Source organism: Prionailurus bengalensis, chromosome X (assembly GCF_016509475.1).
Source record: "Prionailurus bengalensis isolate Pbe53 chromosome X, Fcat_Pben_1.1_paternal_pri, whole genome shotgun sequence".
Classification (NCBI taxonomy): Eukaryota; Metazoa; Chordata; class Mammalia; order Carnivora; family Felidae; genus Prionailurus; species Prionailurus bengalensis.
The window spans coordinates 107,940,429-107,965,193 of NC_057361.1; the positions used below are offsets into that span (position 1 = coordinate 107,940,429).

The window sequence follows — 24,765 nt, forward strand, 5'->3', positions numbered from 1 at the left end:
TCCCCCAACAAGGTAAAGAGATTTGGTCAGTAGGAAAAGGGGCCGTAGGGGTAAAGGCAGGAAGGTCAGGGGAGGAAGAATGGGATTTAGCTGCTATAGAATTGGAACCCACAACTACCACTGAGGAAAAAAAGCAAGGGGGGAGATGATGTTCTCTGCTAGGGCTAAGAGGACCCCAGAGCCAAATGGACATGGAGAAGTGTTCCCAAATAGCCAAATTCCACCACCCCCCAGAAGGTTTTGGATCTGTGCCAGCCATACTTCTGGGGAAGTGGGGTGCATAGGAAACTTAAGGGATGGAGAGGAAGGGGAGAGGTGGAAAGAATGTCAGCCATTGAAAAGAGTTGAACAATTTAAGGCTTATTCCCCTGGGAAGGACCAATTCTTCAATCTCCTCTCTAATCAGAACTCAGACTAGGGACAATCTCAGCTGGTGCATGGTATGAATGGGACAGATATTCAGGCCAAGGTCTTAAATACAGAAGATTTATAAAGGAAAAGAAAGAGGGCAGGGAGTATGAAAATGCAGAAACTTAAAAAAACTCATTTCACACTAGAGATAAGGGATTTCCGTGTTTACCATTCACCTCAGAAAGAGAAATTTTCTCTGACAGATCTCAGGGACAGCAGAAAAGTCATTGAGGTAAGTTGAATGAGGAGAGAAATCTGTCCAAACCCAAGAGAAGACATGGGCTGAGACAGGGTAGGCTGAGAACTGACTAAAAAGGGGTTCATCTAAGTGTCAGGTTAACTGAAAAAATCTAGTAACTTCCAAACTCTCCAGGTTTGGCCTTATATTGAACTAACTCAAATCTAACTACACGAATAAAACTGAGAGATCCAGAAAAAGAATGGGAAAGTAGAGGCAGAAAGGAGAGGAATCTGAGACAGTCAGAGCCAGTCTCCCCACTCTCCCTAAAGATTGCTAAACTCAAACCTTGCTACAAGAAAAATAGGAAGACATACAAAAAATCTGCAAGCAGCCAAACTTCATTAATTGTGATTAACTGGGAAGGGTGAGATAGGTATTGGTAAGGAGTCTTGACTTTAGACCATTTAAAAAGAAATATATACCATCACTTGTAAAAGATCACTAACAAAATATTTCCAAGAGGGGGCCCTGATGAGCCTGCTTTAATAACTAAGACTCATTTGCAATTAACAGCATCCCTCTGCCTAAAAACAATATTCTAATAAAGAATGTGTTCTCTTGAGTAAATACAATCCCCTCCAAGCCTCCCAATCTTGCTAACACTGTATATTGCCTTGAAAGCCCTTTTTTCATAGCCCAGAAAAAGGTAAACATCGGCCCAGAATGCAGTATAGATCAGTAGAGAGTTTGGGAGCTATCTCTCCAACCCAAGGACTCCGTAGAAAATGGAAGTATGGGTAGTAACAAGCAACCCCTTCAACCCCCACCCCCAACCCCCACCCCCAAAGACATTCATACCCTCATGGTGGTTCTTGAAATGGAAAGGGGAAGGAGGAGGCAGGCAGTTTGCATTAGACACAGTTTAATCACCTTCAAATAGATTAAAAGTTCTGGTTTATACTCCCCCCACCCCTCCCCATAAGTCATCCAGACAGGACCCTGGCTTAGAAAGAGAAAAACACAGGTGCTCTAGGAAATATAGCCACATATAATACATAAATCTTCTTCCCTGAAATAGAGCAGATCCTGAGCAGAGCTGACTGGGGGCCACAGCCAACCCCCAGGGTGAAGTGGCTCTGGGACTCTGCCGGTGGAAGTGCTGGAAGAGTGGGGCTTGGAGGAAGCCCCCGTGTGGTTACCAAGCCCGAGGTGGGCCAAGGCCTTGGAGTGGGTTTACCCGGGAGGGCAGCAGTGCTGGGCTTTCCCTCCTCACTCAGCCGAGGCCTAATGGAAGTACTGGTTATTCTTTTTTTTTCTTTTTTGAGGGGACATAGGGGGAGAGGAGAGGAGAGGAGAGCCTCTCTGTGCCTTGGTTTCCCCATTTGTGCATTCAGGGCCTCTACAGGCCTCACACAAGGAGTCTGAGGGGGTAGTGTTTAAGTGAGCACTCAGGCTTCCTCTGAGGAAAAGGAACCACCCAAGTGCACACTTTTATTACTGCCATTCCTGCTCTTAGTGGGAGCAAGAGTCAAAAGGAAAACAAAAGGAGCTAATGAGAAAGGAGGAGAGATGAGACAAAGAGTGCGAGGGGCCATGCCGTTGGCATCTCATAAATTCTTACTAAGAATGGCACAGGTATTAAAAAGATTCCGGTAGTCTACAAGAAATGTGAATCGTTGTCTCTACTGCAACTACTTACATATATCTAACTGGAAACGGGTGGGGTTTGGGTGTTAGAAAGTGGGCAGGGGACAAAGGAGAAACTACATGAATAAATACAAGTGGAAGGTACCTGCCCCATTCCTGAAAGGATTTGCTGGCAATGTTGGCACTTTGTAGCCAGGAGAATCCTCCAACCCCACTCTCCACCCTCTTCACTTCTGAAAGCCCCAAGAATCCCTTTAGGATTCCCTGGCCAGAGTTCTGTATGACTGCCTCTGGACTCATGGCATTCAGCAGTTTGAGAGGATTTGAGCCAGTCTCAAGACCCTTTATCCCCAGAATTGGACCACTGACCCCAAGCAGGAGAGCTGGGATCTGGAGGAAAGAGAAGGGAGTCCAAGGAGACTCCATGGCTGAGGCCATGGAAAGCCAGTGCTGGGGTCCAAGAGACCCATTTGTCCAGTTACCAGAGGTGACTGACATCTTCTGCAACTGTCTTGAGTCCAGAAATTAAAAAAAAAAAAAAAAAAAAAGCTTGCAGCAAGAAAATGCCAGTGTGCAATTGTGTGAATAAAGACCAAAGAAAAATAGTAACAGGGACAGCTCACTTGCTCTCTGTCTCAGGTTTATATCTTCTCCCCTTAAATCTCTCACAGCCCTAATTAAACACAAACAAAAGTCTCTTCCATAGATAGGCTACTTCTCAGCTTCAGTCACCTCCTGTGGTGGCTCTGGGGGCTCTGGGGGTGGCATCTCTTCAGGAGTGCTGGTGTCCTCTGGCATCTCATTTGGGCTCAGATGTTCTGTTGGGGCCTGAGAAGAAAAACATATCAAATTCAATACAAAGCTCTCCCTCAACATCCAAATGGAGATAATCCATAGACACTGAACTCTTCCTCTCAACCCATCAGCCACACTGATGCTACAGATATGCAGCCACCCACACCAAACTCAGAACCAAGACTAGACTATTGTCTTCTCAGCAAAATGCATCTGAAGTTAAGTTCTAGTCTTCACTGTCTGCAGAGGATAGATGTTTCCATTATTATTCATGATAATAATAAAAGGGACCACAAATAATTATGCAGACACCCCCCCTTCATAACAGAATGCTGTAACATACTTGTCTAACATAGGCCTGATTCAGTGGTTCTCAATCTTTTTTTTTCTTCGCCCTAACATACAGCTCAATAGAACAGTGATTCTAAACCAAATAGGGTGGGGTGGCAAAATCTTCAGATGGTATATGTGGTAGGAAAATGCCCCCTGAGTGATTCTAAAATACTACCCTTCCCTACATTCAACTTAGAGCTACTAACCTAGATTGTTACGATTTAAGATCATATTCATCAGAAAAATGATATTCAAAATGATGATAACAATTTATAAACAAGAGTTTGCTGTATTTTCAAAAAAAAAATTCAAAATTTAGGAAAGGCAAAGTAGAGAACAATGATCTACTTTACAAAAAATCATTCACTTAAAAGTAGGATTCTATTTGAAAAGAAAGTTCAAATCTACTAAAATCTATTACAATAAACAAGTCCAGCAAGGTTTCAAGACACAAGATCAATATACAAAAATCAACTGAATTTCTATAGAGTGCCAATGTACATTCCAAAAATAAAATTAGGAAAATAATTTCACCTACAATAACATCAAAAAGAATAAAATACTTATGAATAAATGTAACAAAAGAAGTATAAAACTTATATTCTGGAGGTGCCTGGCTGGCACAGTCAGAGGAGCATGGGACTCCTGATCTTAGTGTCATGAGTTCGAGCTCCATGTTGGGTGTAGAAATTACTTAAATAAAACTTAAAGAAAAACCTTAGGGGTCCCTGGGTGGCTCAATTGGTTAAGTGTCTGACTCTTGATTTTTGGCTCAGGTCATGATCTCACAGTTGCATGAGTTCACAAGTGAGTGATTTGGGTTCAGGGCTGACAGTGTGGAGCCTGCTTGGGAGTCTCTCTCTGCCCCTCCCCCGCTCATAAGTTTGCACTCTCCCTCTCTTGTTCTCAAAATAAATAAACTTTTTTTAAAAAAAACCGTCTACTCTGAAAACTACAAAATATTGTTGAAAGAAATTAAAGAAGATCTAAACAAATGAAGACATCCCATGTTAACAGTTTGGAAGACTTTATATTGTTAGGAAGACAATATTCCAAAAATTGATCTATATAGATTCAATGCAATCCCCATCAAAATTCCACCTGGCTTCTAGAGGTACCTGGGTGGCTCAGTCAGTTAAGCATCCATCCGACTCTTGATTTTGGCTCAGGTCATGATCTCTCAGTTTGTGAATTTGAGCCCTTCATCGGGCTCTTTTCGGAGCCTGCTTGGGATTCTGTCTCCCTCTCTCTCTGCCCCTCCCCTGTTCTATCTCCCTTTCAGAATAAATAAATAAACATTAAAATTTCTTTTTAAAGAAGCTGGCTTCTTTGCAAACTGACAAGCTGATCCTAAGATGTATATGGAAATTCAAGGGACCCAGAACAGCCAAACCAATTGAATAAAGAATAAATTGAATGACTCACACTTCCTAAATTCAAAACTTACTACAACACTACAGTACCCAAGACAGTGTGATACTTACATAAGAATAGATATATTGATCGATGAAATAGGATTAAGAGTCTAGAAACAAACTCTTACATTTACAGTCAATTGATTTTTGACAAGGGTGCCAAGACAATTCAATGGAGAAAAAGCAGTCTTTTCAACAAAGGGTGCTGAGGGGTGTCTGGGTGGCTCAGTCAGTTGATCATCCAACTCTTGATTTTGGTTCAGGTCATGATCTCAGGGTCATGGGATCAAGCCCTACATCAGGCTCTGCGCTGAGCATGGAGCCCACTTAAGATCCCTCCCCGCTCTGCCCCTCTGCTGCTCATTCTCTCTCTCTAAAAAAATAAATAATAAAAATTTAAAAAAATTTTTAAAAAGGATGCAGAGATATCCACATGCAAAAGAAAGAATTTGTAAGTTAACTTAAAATGGATCAAAGATCTAAATAAGAGCTAAAACTATAAAACTTTTAGGAAAAACAGGCATAAGCCTTCATGACCCTGGATTAGACAATGGTTTTTTACATATCTACTGACAACAAAAGCCAAACAAACAAAAAAAGATAAAATGGACTACATCAAAATTTAAACTTTTTGTGCTTCAAAGGACATCATCAAGTAGGTAAAAATACAGCCCACAGAATGGGAGAAAATATTTGGAAATCATATATCTGATAAGGGACTAACATAGAGAATAAAGAGCTCTTAGAACTCAACAACAACAAAAAAATTCAAACTGCCCAATTTAAAAATTGACAAAGAATCTGAATAGATACTTCTCCAAAGAAAATATACAAATGGCCAATAAGCTCATGAAAAGATGCTCAGCAGCATTAGGGAAATGCAAATCATAACTACAGTGAGATACCACTTCACACCTACTACGATGGCTAGAACCAGAATGCCAGATAACAATGACAAGTGTTGCCAAGAATGTGGAAAAACTGGAACCCTCATACACTACTGGTGGGGATGTAAAATGGTGCTGCCAGTTTGGAAAACAGTCCAGCAGGTACTCAAAAGGTTAAACATAAAGTTATATGACCCAGTGATTTCACTCCTGGGTATATAGCCAAAATAAATAAATACATATGTGTCTATGCAAAAACTTGTACATGAATGTTCATCATTGCATTATTCATGATAACCAAAAGGTGGAAACAACCCAAATGGCTATCAATGAATGTATAAATAAAATGTGGTATTATCCATATAATGGAATATTATTCAGCCATATAACATAATGAAGTATTGCTACATGCTATGACATGGATGAATCTTGAAAATATGTCAAATGAAAGAAGCCACACATTATATGATTCCATTTATATGGAATATACAGAAGAAGCAAATATATAGGAATGAAAGTAGATTAATAGTTGCCTAGGGATGGGGCTGGGGGAACTAGGAGGAAAGAGAGAGTGACTGCTGATGGGTGCTGACGTTTGGTGAGGAGTAAGGAAATGTTTTAAAATTGATTGCTGGGATGATTGCACAACTCTGTGAATATACTACAAACCAGTGAACTATACATTTTAAATAGAGATTTTACAGTATGTGAATTATAGCTCAATAAAGCAATTATACAAAAAGAAAGTTCAAATAATACCTTTTGGGGAACATATTTTATAATGTGTATCCTAAACAAGACAGCTGGGAGGTTTTCCACAACATCTACATATTCTAGGGAGGAAGCCCCTTCTACCAAGTTAACCACTCCATTAACTCTAACCCGCTGCCCTGACCCCTATCTTTGCTCTGATAGCATTTTATGCTTCCTTCCTCAAGGCACTTTTCACAACATTGAGCAATGGCCTGTTTTCTTGTCTCTCATCTCTACTAGACAATGAGCTCCTTGAGAGCAGAGACATCTTTGCCTTGTTCACTGGCATATCCCTAGCACCCAGCACAGTGACTGGCACAGAATGTCAAAGAAACTAAATCCACCTTGAGGGCACAAAGATTTGAAGACAATGTCAGTGGAGAAGCAGAGACAGAAGCTGGAGCCACTGGACATGGAATTGCCTAATTGTATCTCAAAGGTGTAAATTTAGCCTACACCTTCTATCACTGACTCAGCCGTTAAGTCAGGAATACTTACTGGGCTCTGTGGCAAAAGGCTGCTACTGGTCTCTTGAGTACTGGGAGGTCGACTTCCACTTTCCTCCAGTGGCAAAATACCCCTTCGATCCAGCACACTGAAGGAGAGAGGACAGTTAATAAAGCACTTTGTATTCCCCCCTCCACCCACCCACCCCACTGAACCTTGCTGTGTATACTGGAAAACATAAACCTGTCCTTTAGCAATCTAGCAATATCCTAGCACATGCCTCCTGTCTTCCGTTCTTTTTTCATTCCACAAACCAGGGAATACCACATTAACCAAGGAACAAACAGATGAAATAAGAATGAAAGGTCGTCCCTTCAAAACAACTAGCCTGTGGTCTGTGGTCCATGCAGATATAGCACCAAAGGATAATCCTTGGGAAGACCTATCTGACATGAAAAGGCCACATTCAGAAGAATGCATCAGACCAGGTAATAGGATCAGGTTGAATTGCTTGTCCCAAGAGTCCCAGGATTTTCTAGTCCTCTAAGTACCTGGGGGGCAAGGGGCCACATAACACTTCACAGCAGTTCTTCACAATGTTGCCATGGCTATAGGGATTCTGGACACGATTCTTCCCTGTCCATGAGCCTTTGATCTGTAAGATAAAAGCCAAGTCTTGTATTAAAATTTACATTGAAGAAATGCAGCATGAAAGGGTGAAAACGTTCTGGGGATGGATGGTGGCGATGGTGGCACAACAACGTGAATGTACTTGATACTATTAAATTCTACATTTAAAAATGGCTAAGATACTGCTTCCGATTCTGTGTCTCCCTCTCTCTCTGCCCCTCCCCCATTCATGCTCTGTCTCTCTCTGTCTCAAAAATAAATAAACATTAAAAAAATTTTTTTTAAATGGCCAAGATAGTACATTTTGTATTACATACATTTTGCCACAACAAGAAAAACAAATACCTGCATAGCCATGGAAAAATGTTCACAATAGAGTGAAAAATCAGGAGCTGGATAATATGTATTATTTTCCACTAAAAATACAAAATATAAGGGCGGCAGGGTGGCTCAGTTTGTTGAGCGACTGACTTTGGCTCAGATCATGATCTCACAGTTCATGGGTTCGAGGCCCACATCAGACTCTGTGCTGACAGCTCAAAGCCTAGAGCCTGCTTCGGATTCTGTGTCTCCCTCTCTCTCTCTGCCCTTCCCATACTTGCACTCTCTCTCTCTCTTTCAGAAATAATTTTTTTAAAAAACATTTAAAAAGTTTTAGGGGCGCCTGGGTGGCGCAGTCGGTTAAGCGTCCGACTTCAGCCAGGTCACGATCTCGCAGTCCGTGAGTTCGAGCCCCGCGTCAGGCTCTGGGCTGATGGCTCAGAGCCTGGAGCCTGTTTCCAATTCTGTGTCTCCCTCTCTCTCTGCCCCTCCCCCGTTCATGCTCTGTCTCTCTCTGTCCCAAAAATAAATTTAAAAAACGTTGAAAAAAATATTAAAAAAAAAAAAGTTTTAAAATACAAAATATAGGGGTGCCTGGTGGCTCAGTAGGTTAACCATCCAACTTCAGCTCAGATCGTGATCTCAGTGAGTTCAAGCCCCACATCAGGCTCTTCATTGCCAGCACAGAGCCCACTTTGGATCCTCTGTCCCTCTCTCTCTTCCCCCCACCCCAAATAAATAATTAAATAAAAAAATACTATATATATATATATATATATATTCATATAAACAAACACAGGAACAGGTCTGAAAGACTACAAATCATACCATTAACAATGGTGAATTTAAATAAAAACTGAAAAGAAACCAATGGTGACATCTAGGAGGTAAAGTTGTAACCTATTTGCTATTGTTTACTCATCTGTATTTTCTGATTTTCTATAATAAACATGGATTAATTGGTAATTTTTAAAAAGGAGGGATTTAGTCAGTGAAACTGTGCCTCTCCATTCCAAATCCAGAGGCACTAACTAGCCTTTAAGGATCTATGAACAGCTGAAGACAGTGTACCCGCTCAACCATTGAACCTCTTCTTCGCAATTCTACATAGGTACTCAGTTCCAACCAAAGCAGTCTGCTTTCTCCTCCACACAGTAAATTTAACAGTCTCCCACACCAGGTTGCCATTTGCCTCAACCTCCCAAGCCCTGGAGACTCAGTTCTCTAGCAGGTATAGCAGGTAATGACAGAATAGGCTTTGGAGAGGAGAATATGTGATAAGGAAAAGGGAAAGTTGACTCACATCTTCATTGGTTGTCTGGTTGAGAGCCACGAGGAAAGTGTGAAATCCAGTCAGTCCCACGACGGACCAGAGTGTGAAGAAGCAAATGAGCACTTCTAGAACAGTGAGGTGATGTTAAGGAATGTTGAAGCAGCTACACCAGGGGACTCAATGCCTCAGCCCATACTCATGGCACCAATCACACCATCTTTACCTCTCAGAACATATATCACAAATGGCCAAGTATCTGTATATAACAACAGATGAATTCTAAACTCACTGGATACATGAAAGGAAAAGGACCCCTGTGTATTCACTACAAGTAGTTCTCTAAGAATTCTTGTGTATTTAAGTGTTCATTTATTTATCATTAGCTCTTTGAAGAGGACATTTCATCAAAGCTAAACAATGTTGGCCATCACTGCCAATGGAAAATCCATCAAAAAATAAACTTTGTAATGAAAAATTGGTGGGAAAAACAGAATGTGACTTATAGAAATCCCATCTGAATCTCCTTTTCAGAAATACAACTGCTATACAAAATAAGCCTTAGCTGCAACAAAAAGGTAGGACTTCCATCAAGTGACATAAGAGGTATACTGAAGCAAAGACAGCCCACTAGAAGAGGCAGGGCTGAGACTGATCAGAAGGACTTAGGAGGGAGGCAGTGGAGAAAGGGGTGAGGGAAGGACCTCCTTTTAAGCCCTGGCCATCTTCCATTCTGGTTGCTACCACTAAGACTACATTTTTTTTTATTTTAGACTTTGGCACTCTCTGACATCTGAAAAACGAGATGGTAGGAGAACTGCAGAGAGAAAGCCTACTTGAAACTAGTTTAAGAGGGAGTCACAGGGACATACTGCCAGGGGAGGATATGTTCCAGGAGTTTCTTTCAACGTCTCCAGGAAGCCAATTTTCAAGGATTCTGTTAAATTGGGAGGACAAGTGGAAAGAAAAATCAATAACTTTAGTAAAAAATGCACACTTACACTAGTACCCACTCATTTTCCTCCCTCCCTATCCCTTGTTACAAGCTGGCAAGAGATTAAGCCCTCACTCAGACAAGGGACTCTCACCTACAAACTGGTAGTCTCCTCACTAAAGAGTTTACATTTTCAATGCAGGACCTGGCACTGGACTAGAGAGTCTGATAGAAGCCAAGCTTCCCACTCCTTTCCCTTTTCCCTAGCCTCCAACTATGGGCACAGATGGGGAATATTCATTCATAGCTGAAAGAAATCAGAAATATCCAAGAAAAATCCTCTCTCCTGATTAACCCGTATCTCTCCCTTATTCAAAATCTAGTTGAGAACTCATCTCTTGATCAAGAGATGCCCCCTTTAACTCCACATCCCATCTGCCTTTAGGGTTACTTGGTAGTTGTGTGTGTGTGTGCGTGTGTGTGTGTGTGTGTGTGTGCGCACACACACACACACACACGCACACACACACACATGTGGGTATGTATTTTCTATCTCCCAAAGTAGACCATGAGCAACTAAAAGGTATTTTGCTGGTATAATCCCTCCTATCACCTGGACAGGGCAGGTCTTACAAGGCAGAAGAAGAAAGGATGCAGAGCCAACATACATCCTCAGTCTTTGAGACTGCCTCAGAAATGTCCACTAGTCTGGGTACAGGCCATAATCACAGCCTCAACCTTCAGCAGAGGGCCAATGAGAAGGCCAACACACTCAGTAAATACAGATGGATGTGAGCTGAGTTTTGGAGCTCTGCTCAAGAGCAGTGCTCATTTCTACCAGGTCCTAGGATGCCTTTGCAATAGTAAAGTCCCACCAGGAAACACAACTTCCCTCAGCTGTCCTTAAGTCTCCTCCCACTCCTCACCCCTATTCCAACAACACACACTGCCTTGCATACTCACTGAGGGCCACATAGACGATGTTGAAGGCGAAGACATAGATCGTGAGGAGGGAGAGAGACAGGATAAAGAGGTAGAAGTAGCGGTAGTTCCTCTTTCCAACACAATTCCCCACCCAGGGGCAGTGATGGTCGAAGCGCTCTGTGGGAGAAAGAGAGAGTCCAGTGCCAAAGCCGCCCAAACAAAGCACATACGACATCTACATAATACCTAATTTAGAGACCCCCACTGTCACTGCTGATTTCAACTGTAAAAAACACTGGTTTCTATTTTTCACTTTTTCACTATGTTTTCATAGTCATCTCATTTGATCCCCACAATCACCCTGGAAGTTGAGCAAAATAAGATATTCTTTTCCTCATTTTACAGTTGGAGAAACTAATGCACTGAGGGATCACTGCCTCACTGCCTCACTGCTAGTTGACAAGAGACTTTGCTTTTCCAAAGAAAAACCTTTGGTGGACTTACTAAGTTCAGGAAGAATAAGTAGGTGAAAATACCCAAGGAAAGTTTTAAAAAATGAGTAGTGTGGTTTTTCTTAACCTCTAGTTATTTTTTTTTAAATGATAAAACTAGGTGGCTCAGTCAGTTAAGCGTCCGACTTTGGCTCAGGTCACGATCTCACAGCTCATGAGTTCAAGCCCCATGTCGGACTGTGTGCTGACAGCTCAGAGATTGGAGCCTGCTTCGGATTCTGTGTCTCCCTCTCTCTCTGTCCCTCCCCGCTTGCATTCTTCTGTCTGTCCGTCTGTCTGTCTCTCTCTCTCAAAAGTAAATAAACATTAAAAAAATTTTTTAATGATAAAACTACAACACTTAAAATGATGTGGCATAGCTCAATGGAATGGAAAGTACCCAGAAAGTCTCTAGAATATTTAAGAATTTACTGTCTAATAAAGGCAGTTCTACAAAAACAGTGGTGAAAGGAAGTATTATTCTATAAATAACTGACACAATTGGCTACTTGGTGGAAAATAAAGTTAGATTTTTTTTCTCCTCACACAATTAATCAAAATTAATTACAGATGAATTAGAATTACATGTAAAAACAGAGTACAACCATAAAATAACTATAAAGAATAGATGAACATTTATCCCCTGTAGAGCAGGACATTTTTAGCATAAAAGTAATGGAAGAAAACACAGATGATAAAGAAAAATATATTTGACTCCATAAAACTTAATATGCATTTTATATATGTTAAAAATACTATAAAGAATCTTTAAACAGGAAAAAAACCAATGGGAATGTATGTAAATTTAGTATGTTAGTATATGAGAAGTCCTTACAAATCAATAACAAAATAAAAATACTCCTTTAAGAAAATAGTCAAAGGGCAAAAAGAGACAGTTAACAAATACCACATAAACATATATTTAAATGTTTTCAGATTCACTAATGATTCAGTGCAATACTAATACAACAATAAGACAATTTTTGCCTATTGAAATAAGAATATAAAAATAACATCCAGTGCTGGTGAGAATAGCATGGAATGGACACTAATATACTCTTTGTGGGAGTATAAATTGAGAGAAGCTTTCTGAAAAGCAATTTGGCAGTATGTGTCAACAGCCTTAATAAGGCTAACACCGCTTTGGCAAAATAAATTCATTTTTAGTAATTTCTCTTAAGGAAATAGAGATATGCACAGAAATTTAAGTTTAGCAATTTTTTATTACTATTTTTTATTGTGGTAAAATATAAAGCATGCATTTTGCCAATTTATTCATTCTAAGTGTACAACTTAGTGGCAATTACTACATTCACGATGTTGTGCAATCATCACCACTACCTATTTCCAAATATTTTCATCACCCCCAAAGAGAAACTCTGTATGCATTAAAGAGTAATTCTCCGTTTTCCCCTTCCCCCAGTCCCTGGTAACTTCTAATCTTTCTATCTCTATGCCTATTCTACATATTTCATATTAGTGGAATCATACAATATTTGGCTTTTCTGTCTAGCTTCTTTCACTTTAGCATAATGTTTTCAAGATTCACCCACACTGTAGTATGTATCAGCACTTTCTTCCTCATTATGGCTGAATAATATTCCATTGTATGGATATACCACATTTTGTTTATCCATTCATTTATTGATGGACACTTGGGTTGTTTCCAACCTTTGGCTTCTGTAAACAGTGCTGTCATGCTCACTGATGTACAAAAATGTTTGAGTCTCTATTTTCAACTCTTTTTGGTATTGATATGGACAGAATTGTGTCCCCCCAAAATTCATATGTTGAAGCCCTAACCCCCAATGTGACTGTATTTAGAAACACGGCTTCTAAGGAGGTAACTAAGGTTAAATGTCATAAGCTTAGGGCCCTAATCCTGTAAGATTGGTATCCTTATAAGAAGATGAGACACCAGGAGTGCATGAACATAGAAAAAGGCCACATGAACACAGCAAGAAGGTGGCCCACCTGCAAGCCAGACAGAGAGACCTCACCAGAAATCAATCCTGCCTGCACCCTGATCTTGAACTTCTAACCTGCAGAACTGTGAAAAAATAAATTTCTGTTGTTTAAGCTACCCAGTCTGTTGTATTTTGCTATGGTAGCCTGAACAGGCTAATTTAGGTATGTATATATATGTACACACACACACACACACACACACACACACACACACAAGGGATGGAATTGTTGGGTCATATGATAATTTTAATTCTATGTTTAACTTTTTGAGGAACTGCCAAACTGTTTTTCACAGTGGCTATGTCATTTCATATTCCCACCAGCATTGTATGAAGGTTCTAATTTCTCCACATCCTGAAATTTAATCATTTTGACTGCAGTGCAATAATAATGAATAAAATGGAATAGTAAATAATATTTAATTATAGGAAACTGCTTAAATAAACTAGAATATTGAAAATTTTAAAAATAAACTAGAATGTAGCCATATGATGGATTATGCAGTCATTAAAATAATATATTCAAAACACATTTATTAAAGATCTGGAAAAATACTCAGGATATAATGTTAAGTGACAAAGGCAGGATTAAAAACTCTATCATGTGTGATCTATATAAGATCTAAATAAGTGGCACTGGAAGGAGATACAGCAAAATGGAGAGTAAATTTGGGATTAAGTTTTATTTATACTTTCTGTACTCCCCATATTTTGTACAATGAACATGGATTATTTTAATGAAAAACACACAAAGAATAAAATACATCATTTTTAAAAAGGAATAAGCTATGCACGGGTCAAAATAAAGACTGCAAGAATGGTACACCTCCTGGGGAGCCTGGGTGGCTCAGTTGGTTAAGCAACCGACTTCAGCTCAGGTCATGATCTCATAGTTTGTGAGTTTGAGCCCCGTGTCGGGCTGTGTGCTGACAGCTCAGAGCCTGGAGCCTAGTTCAGATTCTGTGTCTCTCCCTCTCTCTACCCCTCCCCCTCTCTCTATCCCTCCCCTGCTCATGCTCTGTGTCTCTCTGTCTCTCAATAATAAATAAATGTTAAAATAAGTAAATAAATAAATAAAAATTAAAAAGAATGGTACACCTCCTGATTAAAGGGCTACAATATATCTTTTCAGAAAAGAAAAAGATGTAGAGAAGACACACACAAGTAGTAAGAATGGTACATCTCCTGACTAAAGGGCTACAATATATCTTTTCAGAAGAGAAAAAGAAGATGTAGAGAAGACACACCCAAGTGGTTAGGGTAATACCTGAATCAAGAATTACAGATATAGCCTCACTTTAAGCAAACTTGCCATAAAAAATATTGGAAACTGTAGATTTATACAGATTTATTTTCACTACATTTTAAATTATACTTTTTCTGATAATATAATTAATATACGCTCATCATAGAAAACTTGAAAAAAAATAAAAAAGAAAATGAAGGAAACAGCATCACTCAAAATTCCACAACCTATAGATAATAAACTATAAGCCTAAGCATTCTGGTGTATTTCCTTGCATATATCTTTACATATATTTTTTCAAATGTGTAACTGAGATCACACTATAAATGTAGCTTATCTCTTATTTTAGTTCATTTAGATTTCTGATATGAGCTTTTTCCATAAGTCTATTGCATAAATGTCCCACAATTTATTTGACTGCTTATCTACTGGTGGACAATTACATTTATTGAATTTTTAATCATTATAATAATCCTGAGATAAATATTTCCATACCTAAACCTTTTACCACATCCCTGATTATTTTCTTAGGACAGGTCTCTAGAAAAGGAATCACTAGCATCAAAGGGTATACATGTTTTAATAAGGCTTTTAAGAATCTCACTAGGTTGTCTTCCAAAAACTTTGTTCCAATTTACACTCTTACCAGGGTAGGACTAAGCATTATCAGGTTTTCCTTGCTAATATTCTAGATTTTAAAAGATCCTGTTTTAATTTTTATTTCTTTGATTTTTAGTATGGGTGAATTTTGTTTCTTGTTAACTAGTTAATTGCATTTCCTGTTTCATAAACTGTCCATATTTCTACTGGAATGTTACTGCCTCTTTTTTTTAAAGCAATTTGTATGAGTTCTTTATATTTAAGAATATTAATAAGGAGAGGGAATTATTTATCAAAGCCCTCACATCTGACCTTCTTGAAATATCAAGTTTCCTGGCTAATTTAAAATGAGTTTTAATTTATAAAAATCCTATCTACACACAGATTTTTACCATATAAATTAAGATATATCTTCCCAACCTTTGCCTAAAGAATTGGCTAATAAGAAGAAAGCAATGTACTCAGTCAGGCATATTCCATGGCATATATAAAGAATGCTAGAAGTACGCTTATTACATATATATATATATATATATATATATATATATATATATATAAAGAGTTGCACATATATGTCTATCGATGGATATGTTTACTGCCTGTTTCTGATCTTTCTCAGGGTGCAGCACACATGAGGCAATGCTTACAACTAAGCCACATATATGCAGATAGAAGCACAGACCCATGTATTCTGCACACCTGCCACCCTTGCAGCATTACCGGAGAAAGATAAAATGACAGTTTTAGGATCAGACCTGTTCCAGTTGCATCTCACATTAATTACACGAACCTGCACAAAGGTGCTTCACCTATTTCCTCATCTGTGAAAAGGGGATAATACCTCATGGGGTTTTACAAGTCTTAAATGAGAGAAAGGGAAAGCACTTAGCACAGTGCCTCCTATATAGTAGGATCTCAATAAATCTTAGCAACTTTCTTCTTCTTGGGAACAGGATTTATATATCCCTTCTTTCCCCGAAGTTGCCCTCCAATGGACTAGGGTTTTCTTCCCCCTACATAAGATGGGTTCCACTTGAAACAAATCCAGTCAAGGAAAATGCAGATTTTAAAAACAGGTAAAGTTTACTTCCCCATTTACCAAAAAGGTTTTTTTTTAGTAAATTTTAGACCAGAGGATATTTAAAATAAGATTTGATCTACACAAGTACAGTTGCTTTTTCACTTGTTCAGAAGCTTGCTTCCTATCTAAAGTTTCCTAACTAAATCTAGCTTATTTCCTATGTAAATCTATCTTCCCACTCCTATTGATTTTTCCCTAGAAAAATAACCCTGACCCTCTCCAACTCAGCCTTTCCCCCAGACAAAGCCCCTTTGGTTTTACTCACCCACACAGTTGTCACAGATGCTGCAATGGGAGGCCCGGGGTGGCCGGAAGATCTTGCACGTATAACAGTATTTCAGCTTCACAATCTGGTTGTTTATCTGAAAATTCTTGATACGAGGAGGTGGTCGCTGGCCCTGGGGCACTGCACCATTGGTAGCCTCTGAAGATCAGTAAAGACAGTTACTATCACTGCTAGCTAGCCATTATTTGAGTCCAAAAGTCCCACCACTTCTCAAAAAGCACTGGGAGTACTCAATAGTGCCCTAAGGGCCCACTGTTTTCTATAGACTAGCATTCCAGAGGACACTTTCAACATCACAGTGTCCCCCCAAATTCCACTGAATGCCATGCAATTCTTTTGTGCATATGTGAAAAAGGGTTTCTTCAAGTTTTGGGGGTTTTTGGCAGATTACAAAGAAAAGCATTCATAAAAGAAATAGAAATGGCTAAAAAATATATGAAATGAGGGGCACCTGGGTGGCTCAGTCGGTTAAGTATCTGACTTCGGCTCAGGTCTTGATCTCATGGTTCATGAGTTCAAGCCCCATGTCAGGCTCTGTGCTGACAGCTCAGAGCCTGGACCTGCTTTGGATTCTGTGTCTCCCTCTCTCTCTCTCCTGCTCATTCTCTCTCCAGAGCGCCCTTCTCCTGCTCGCGCTCTCTCTCAGTCTCAAAAATAAATAAACATTAATATATATAATATATATATTATATATTCCATATATATTATATATTATATACATTATATATATTATATATAATAATAAACATTAATATATATATATAATGAAAATACCCAAATTCACTAACAATCAAAGACATAAAAACCAACACAGATACTGTTTCTACCTTCTATATTAACAAATATTAAAAAGAATAAGAATACCCAATGTTGACAAGGATGGGGAGAAGGTATTTTTATATATTACTGGTAAGCAATAAAGCAGTGGCTCCCAAAACTTTAAAGGTCTATATTTTTTGATCCATCAATTCTATTTCTAGGAACTTAACAAAATTACAAAGAGATATACAAAAGATGTTGGTGGAAGGATTATTTGTCACAGAGTCCCTTTTAATAGTGAAAACGTGAAAATAACCTCAGTGTCACAATAGGAGGTTGGTTAAGTAAATTATGATACATGCACAGGATGGAACATTATGCAACCATCTAAAATGATGTAGACAAGTGAATGAAGACACAGGACAATATTCACAATGTATTGCAAAATGAAAATCTAAGCTAAAAAGCAACATCCATAAAAAGATATTATCTTGCAAAAATAAAATATATGCATGAAAAAAGACTGGTAATACTTAGAAACAGAAAAACAACCTTTTAAAAATAAGAGTAATGTGTACTTATTGTAAAAGGTTTGGAAAAAACAGAAAATACATATAAGAAAAAATAAAAATCACTGAGAGTCTCTCAACTCAAGGATACCCATGCATTTTGATATATTTCCTTAATAGATAAATAAACATTCATGATTTTTAAAATTTGAGATATAGATATGATTTTGTACCCTATATTTTTTACTCAACATTATATGGTGAATGTTTTTCTGTGGTTGTTAAATTCTCTTCCAAAAAGATGAATATTGGCGATATAATAATATTCCATCATATGCACATCCTGTAATTTATTTGACCATTCCATATAGTGGCGCATTTAAGTGGTCTCTGAGTTTTTACTATTTAAGTGATGTTGCATGCAAAAACCTAAAATATTACAGATAAAGCTTAAATCCACTTTGATCACCACCACTGGGAATCCCAGTTCCCACCTCCCTTCCCCAAGAATATATATGTGTGTTAAAATTAATTTCTAAAACAAAAAGAAAAAAAAGAAAAGCATGTTGAAATCTGAGTAGTAAATATAAAGTTGCTGGCATTAAAATAGCTAGGCCCATATTAAAAAGAAAAAAAGTTTGGGCTTAATTTCAGCTCAGGTCATGATCTCACAGTTGTAAGATTGAGCCCCATGTCTGACTCTGTGCTGACAGCGCAGAACCTGCTTAGGATTTCTCTTTCCCTCTCTCTCTCTCCCCCTCTCTCTCTCTCTCTCTCTCTGCCCCTTCTCCGCATGTATGCTCTCTCGCTCTCTTTTTCTCTGAAAATAAATTTTTAAAAAAGAAAAGGACAAAGGAAAAAATGCCGAGCTAAAAATCCTTCTGCAGTAATTTGTATAACTCTCTGATTATTTCCTTTAGCTAAACTCTAAGTGAAGTGGAATTACCGAGTCAAAGGGTATGAACCCTTAAAACCCATACTGCTTATTGCCAAAATGCTTCCCGGGCAGATTGTATCAATTTGCACGCCCATCAATCTGTAGCATATGAGAATGCCTGTCTTGTTGCCCCCTAGATGTGCAGGATAATTCTAAAAACAGAATAATTTTTCAATTCACTTTGATTTTAAAAATATCTACCATATGGAATTTTTTTCCTTTTTTTGAAGAGTGGGGTAGATGCTGTGAAATCAAACAATAACAGTGTGTCACAAGTCTTAAAAGGATGATAGCTATTCATTAGAGAATGATAAAAGTACCAGCATGCCACCTTAATATTCCTTTGCATGTGCTTTACATGAGGGCACCTGTGAGATACAGTTCATGGTTTGTCCTCCCCATGAGGCACTATGATACAAGGAAATCACAGTGTCGCCTGCTGCCCATCCCCCAGCCCTCATGCACAGCATACCCAGCATAGGGCTGAATGTAGTGTTGACAAAAACTTGCTAACATAAACATATGTATGAACTCAAGAATGCAATCTTCTACACAGAGAACATGCTAAAAGGGGAGGTCAGAATGTGACAGCTCAAACCTGGGCTCTAGGCCCAGTGATCTGGCAAAACAAAACTAACCTTGCTAACACCTGCTGTGAGATGCAAAAGACAAGTCAAGGCACTGCTTTGACCTTCAGTTTCTCCATATGTGAATGGAAATGGGATGATAAAAGAATAATCCAGATGGAGAAAAAAAGGCACACACAACTCTCCCTCCTATCTTCCTCCTAACTACCCCAGCTTTACCAGGTCTCCCCTGAACTCCGGCTGCACCAACACACCTGGCCTCTTCTTTCTCCCCACCATTCCCACCCTCTCCCCATCCCTAAGTAGTTCAGATGTGCACAAGCCTATGTCCCCCTGGCTCAACTAAAACAGGATGGAATTTTTAAAAAAGAAATTCAGGGGCGCCTAGGTGGCTCAGTCAGTTAAGCACCTGGCTTCAGCTCAGGTCATGATCTCACAGTCTGTGAGTTCAAGCCCCACATCAGACCCTGTGCTGACAGTCAGAGCCTGGAGCCTGCTTCGGACATGTGTCTCCCTGTCTCTCTGCCTTTCCCCTGCTCATGCTCTGTCTCTCTTGCACGCTCTCAAAAATAAATAAACATTAAAAAAAATTTTAAAAAAAGAAATTCAGCAAGAAGCTAGAGGTAAATGCAGCTAAAATAAACAAAAGGAATACAAAAGCTTTCAAACCACTCTAGGAGTATCAAACCATCATACTTTACACCTTAAGCTTGCACAATGTTGTGTCAATTATATCTCAATAAAACTGGAAGAAAAAACATCAAATGGAAATGGGAGAAAATATTTTGTTAATAATAGCATGCATATAAACATCAGGAATAAACTCAATATAAGACATACAGAAACTAGGCTTTAAAACTATAAACATTTTATCCAAGGGCATAAAACTCAATCTGAAAATAAAAACACAACATTTTCTTAGATAGGCAGATAATATTATATAAATGTAGATTCTCTCAAAAAATATAAATGTAATGCAATACCTATTATAACCCTGATAGATTTGTGTGTTTTTAATTAAATAAAATAATATTAAAATAAAAAACCAAACAGTCTAAAAATCTAGAAGCATATTGGTGCTCCATGGGCATAGCTTTTAGTCTTACAACTTCTGGGTCCCTTTCTTCTACTCTGTCTGGCTTGGATGCTGACTCAAGCTACTTGGGTACTGGACTTGCAAACAATTTAGGGAGGCACTGATGTTGGGTCTGCTGGGTTCCCAGTCCCTGCTAGTACTGGTATCAGAGCCTTCTTTCCCCGTGTGAGCTCCTAGGATATTCCCTCCTCTAGCCCTGGGATCTTCAGCTTTAATTTGTGGAGTCACCCTGGCCCGTGGCTATTGTATCACTTTATCTCTGTCCCAAAGAGACCTGAAAACTACACTGTAATCAGCCTATAACTGCTTCCATTTCCTTCCTTTACCTTCCTAGAATTCTCAATGGTTCTTGGCACCATGGCTGTCTCCTCTCATCTTGTGTATTCCCTTAAATCAGGAATTCTTGGTGGGGCCCGTGAATGTGCTTCAAAAGATCTATAAGTCCCTGAAATTACAGCCACAATTATATGTATATGCAAACATATAAGAATATTTTTTATGAAAAGAAGGCTTATAGCTTTCATCAAAAAAATCGAATGCGTTGATGACCCTTCAAAAGTAAAAAAGGCCATCCTCTTGGGAACAGTGCAGCAGGACCTTGGTAACAAACCCCTCCCGAAATGCAACCCAACACAAGGAAGTATGAAGCATATGGCTTTCAAATCTTGCTAAATCTGCCTTACCAAATTCATAGGGTGGTCATGATCTCAGATTCAGTTTCTTACAGGGAAAAGGCTAGAAGTGATTCTTAATCTGCAACTACATGATTCTATTCCCTTAGTGATTAAAGTCACCCACTGCACAGCATCATGCCAGCTGGTCAGAAAACTCACCTATCTCCATTTCTATGAAAGCTGCTTCATCTGGTAGGGCCCGCGGGATCACTCCAGGGTCACTGAAGCTGGTCCTCAACAGTGTAGCCATGGAGAAAAGGAAGAGCATGGCAGCAAACACAGGGATGGCAGGAGACAGCTGGACAGCCAGGTAGCGGCATCTGAAGAAAGCAGCCAATTGAACATTTAGTTATACCTACCCTGTATTGACCTCAAATTGTTACCAGCTTGTTGATCGGGTCTCCACAAGAAAATCGGCAGTACCTTGAGGGAAGGGACCATGTTTTTTCTTCTCTTGAATTACCCATAACTCCTTATATACGGTTCTGCACATAATAGGAAGTCAACAATTATTTGATTGGTGGACCTATAACCTAGAGAAGACAGTCTCAAGGGACTTCTCCTATCACCAAGTCCAGTCCCTCCTTTTGGCCTGCTGAAAACCCCATTTCCTCTGTGCCTCATGAAAGGCTCACACCTATTAAGGTCAGGGAAGCAACTGAGCCTGGACTTGTAATTACCACAGGTTGCTCTTACTCTGGCAATGTGTAGAGCTTTTCAAAAACACTCATCTAGCATTAGGCCTGAGCTCAAGGAGGAGGAAGAAAAGATGAGGACTATTTATGAAGCAGGGTCCCAGTGTCAGACAGAGGGTAGGTCTGGCATGTTTCAAAGCCAATGAAAAGTTTCTGGGCTGCTGACTGACTTTGAAACATCCATTCTTTTCTCTCCTCAATGACCTCTGCTAGTAGGTGCCTACTGACGTTAGGCAAGGAAAATCTCCTAGCACCCCTTCTCAACATAATGTTTCCTCCCCCTTTCCTCATAATTCATCTGGAAGACTACCCCTCTTCCTCTCTGGATATCCCAGCTCTACTCATCTTTCAGGTCCCAGAGACATCAATGCCATCATTGTCATCATCACAATTTACTGAGCATTCACCATATGCCAGGCATTGCACTAAGCCCTTTATATGCACCATCTCATTCAATTCTCACACTAAATCCACAAGGTAGATTTGATAGAGAGAGGTCTTAGAGAGGTCTTGCCTCCTCTGAAAGGCCTATCCTAAGCTGCACTAATCTCTCCCTTCTCTACCGCTGTCATCCTCATTGCCAGAGCCTTGTATTGTTTCCTAGCTGTTTTTCACTATGTTGACCTCATCTCCCCCAGCTGGACTTCATAAGAGCAAGAACCTTGTCTTTTTTGGAGTGGGAACATTTGGGGTTGAATTGTGGTTCTACCAGCTCCTAGCTGGGTGACTTAATTAACTTCAGTCTCCTTATCTGTGAAATGAGGATAATAATAGCACTACATAGGGTCATTTTGTGGATCAAATGCATGAATATAAATAAAGTACTTAGAACTGTACCTGACACATAGTAAACTTTAAGTAAATGCCAGCTGTTAACAATTACCATCATGCTTCTTTATCTCCCAGAGCTTAATGCAAGTACAGGAACAAAGAAGCTACCAACAAATACTTGTCACATTCAACTGAATTTCAAACCAAATAAATAGGAATATGCGATGAGAGTTATCACTGACCTATTTTTATTCTCTTCCTCCTGGGGGACATTTTTTCATTCAACACAGAGATCTTCTCTTAGAGGCAGACTATAAGTGGATGAGCAAGGACCAGAGGGAGAGCAGAAAAAGTACGCTAAGGAAAAAGGCTTACCTCATCGGCATGGGGATTAAGCAAGCTGCTGTCCATTCAGAGCAAACATTTAACCCCGGGGTTATACATTCGCTGTAGTTTTGGAACAGTCCCCATGAGATCCTCCCCTTGCCTCCCCGCCACACACACAACTGCATGAAGGGTGCAAGTCAACTATAATATTAGGCTGAGCGGTTTGTCATAAAGGTGAACATATGTAGTAAACTTGCAAAATGATGTTTGTGGCTTTTTGTTTGCCTGCTTATTTGTTTTTTAACAAAATCCTTGGTCTTAGTCTGCTTTTGTATGACTTACTTCCTTCTAAAAGCTAAGGGTAGGGGACAAAATTTGAAGAACTGAAGGATCTGACTTAGTACAGAGTAATTAAAGCCCCTGCATATCACTACCTTGTGGATTACCCTCTTTTCCATTGTTTCACCTTCAGTAGTACAGATAATCAAGAAGTGAATTCAGAAACAAAAGTCACCTCCACCTACCAGGGACCCAAAGGACACAAGAGAAATACAAGACTGTTTCACAAGCAAGCCAAGTAAAATTACCACACTAACAGAAAACAGCCATCTTTCTAATCACTGCCCATTTCTAAGATCACTCTTGAAAACAAGTAATGTCTCTAGGACTCAAACTGCTCTGGGTGTACAGAATCCAATAAATAGACTTAGAAAAATCAGAGCCATCCAAGCAGCCACCAAAGGGCTTTTAAATTGTCTTATTACAGGAAAAAAAATAGAGAGGAAAAAGGGGTGCCTGGGTAGCTCAGTTGCTTGAGTGTCTAACTCTTGATTTTGATTCAGGTCATGATCCCAGGGTCATGGGACTGAGCCCTGTGTTGGGCTCTGCACTGAGTGTGAAGTCTGCTTGAGATCCTCTCTCTCTGTCTGCACCTCTCCACCACACTCTCCCTTTCTCTTTCTGTCTCTCCTTCTCTCACATAAAAAAAAAAGAATACCAAATAAAAAAAAGATAGAAAATATATATACATCTCTCTCTCTCTCACACACACACACGCACACAGTGTTAACCCCATGCACAAAGGACCTGAGATTAACTAAGTCCCATTCCAACACCTGCTTGTCAACCAGACAAAGAGCAACTTAGATTTGAATTATGCTACGCCGTCAAGGATAAAGGTCTCTGTAATCTCCACATGGACTATCTTCTGCACCTGCTAAAACAATCCACTCTGTGTGTCAACAAGTACACAATAGGCCCATTGTATTGTTCTCCAGAGATGAGGCTACTGGCAGCCAGTTGTCACTAGTGAGTGGGTGTGGCTGAGAAGGCAGATGTGGAACCAACAGGCCTTTCTACTCCAAGTAAGAGGAAACTAAGAGAGCCAGTGGCTAAGACTACTGTAAACTATAACATGTCATGTCTGTCTTTAGCAGTTATGATCAAAAATATCCACATAGGTTAATACCATAATTGCAGTAAGCTATGGGCCTGTCTCTGACAGGAATAGGGTATGTGTAGATTTGGTGGTAATTCCCAATATTGATCTGAAAAGTCAGGAGTATCCTAAATCAGTAATTTGTCTTAGTGAAAGATGGGATCTGTCATCCACAAATATAGGCTGTTTCTGAAACCCCCTAGTACTTTCCATTCATATTACTTCTTGGAATAATGATATCCATACGCTTCTTGAAACAGAACTCTCTTTTGTCTTCAAAGTGCCAAGAGAATTTCCCCCTTCTAGAGGGTTTAGTGGTTGCTTTTCTCCCTTGTAAATTTTATAAATGCTAC

The 24,765-nt window shown here is 39.4% G+C and overlaps 1 protein-coding gene across 2 annotated transcripts in view; it reads right to left on the bottom strand.

Annotated features, from left to right (window-relative positions):
- Positions 1-1,497: 1,497 nt before the first annotated feature.
- Positions 1,498-24,765, bottom strand: part of ZDHHC9 (zinc finger DHHC-type palmitoyltransferase 9) — a 31,992-nt gene continuing 8,724 nt past the window's right edge. For both annotated transcript variants that reach the window (XM_043571632.1, XM_043571631.1), the window contains 8 exons: positions 21,341-21,501; positions 16,599-16,757; positions 10,988-11,125; positions 9,979-10,027; positions 9,124-9,226; positions 7,421-7,524; positions 6,921-7,017; positions 1,498-3,067 (listed from right to left, as the gene is read on the bottom strand). In XM_043571632.1, the coding sequence (XP_043427567.1) occupies positions 2,951-3,067; positions 6,921-7,017; positions 7,421-7,524; positions 9,124-9,226; positions 9,979-10,027; positions 10,988-11,125; positions 16,599-16,757; positions 21,341-21,501 (928 nt within the window). In that variant the 3' untranslated portion in view covers positions 1,498-2,950. The remainder of the gene's footprint in view (positions 3,068-6,920; positions 7,018-7,420; positions 7,525-9,123; positions 9,227-9,978; positions 10,028-10,987; positions 11,126-16,598; positions 16,758-21,340; positions 21,502-24,765) is intronic.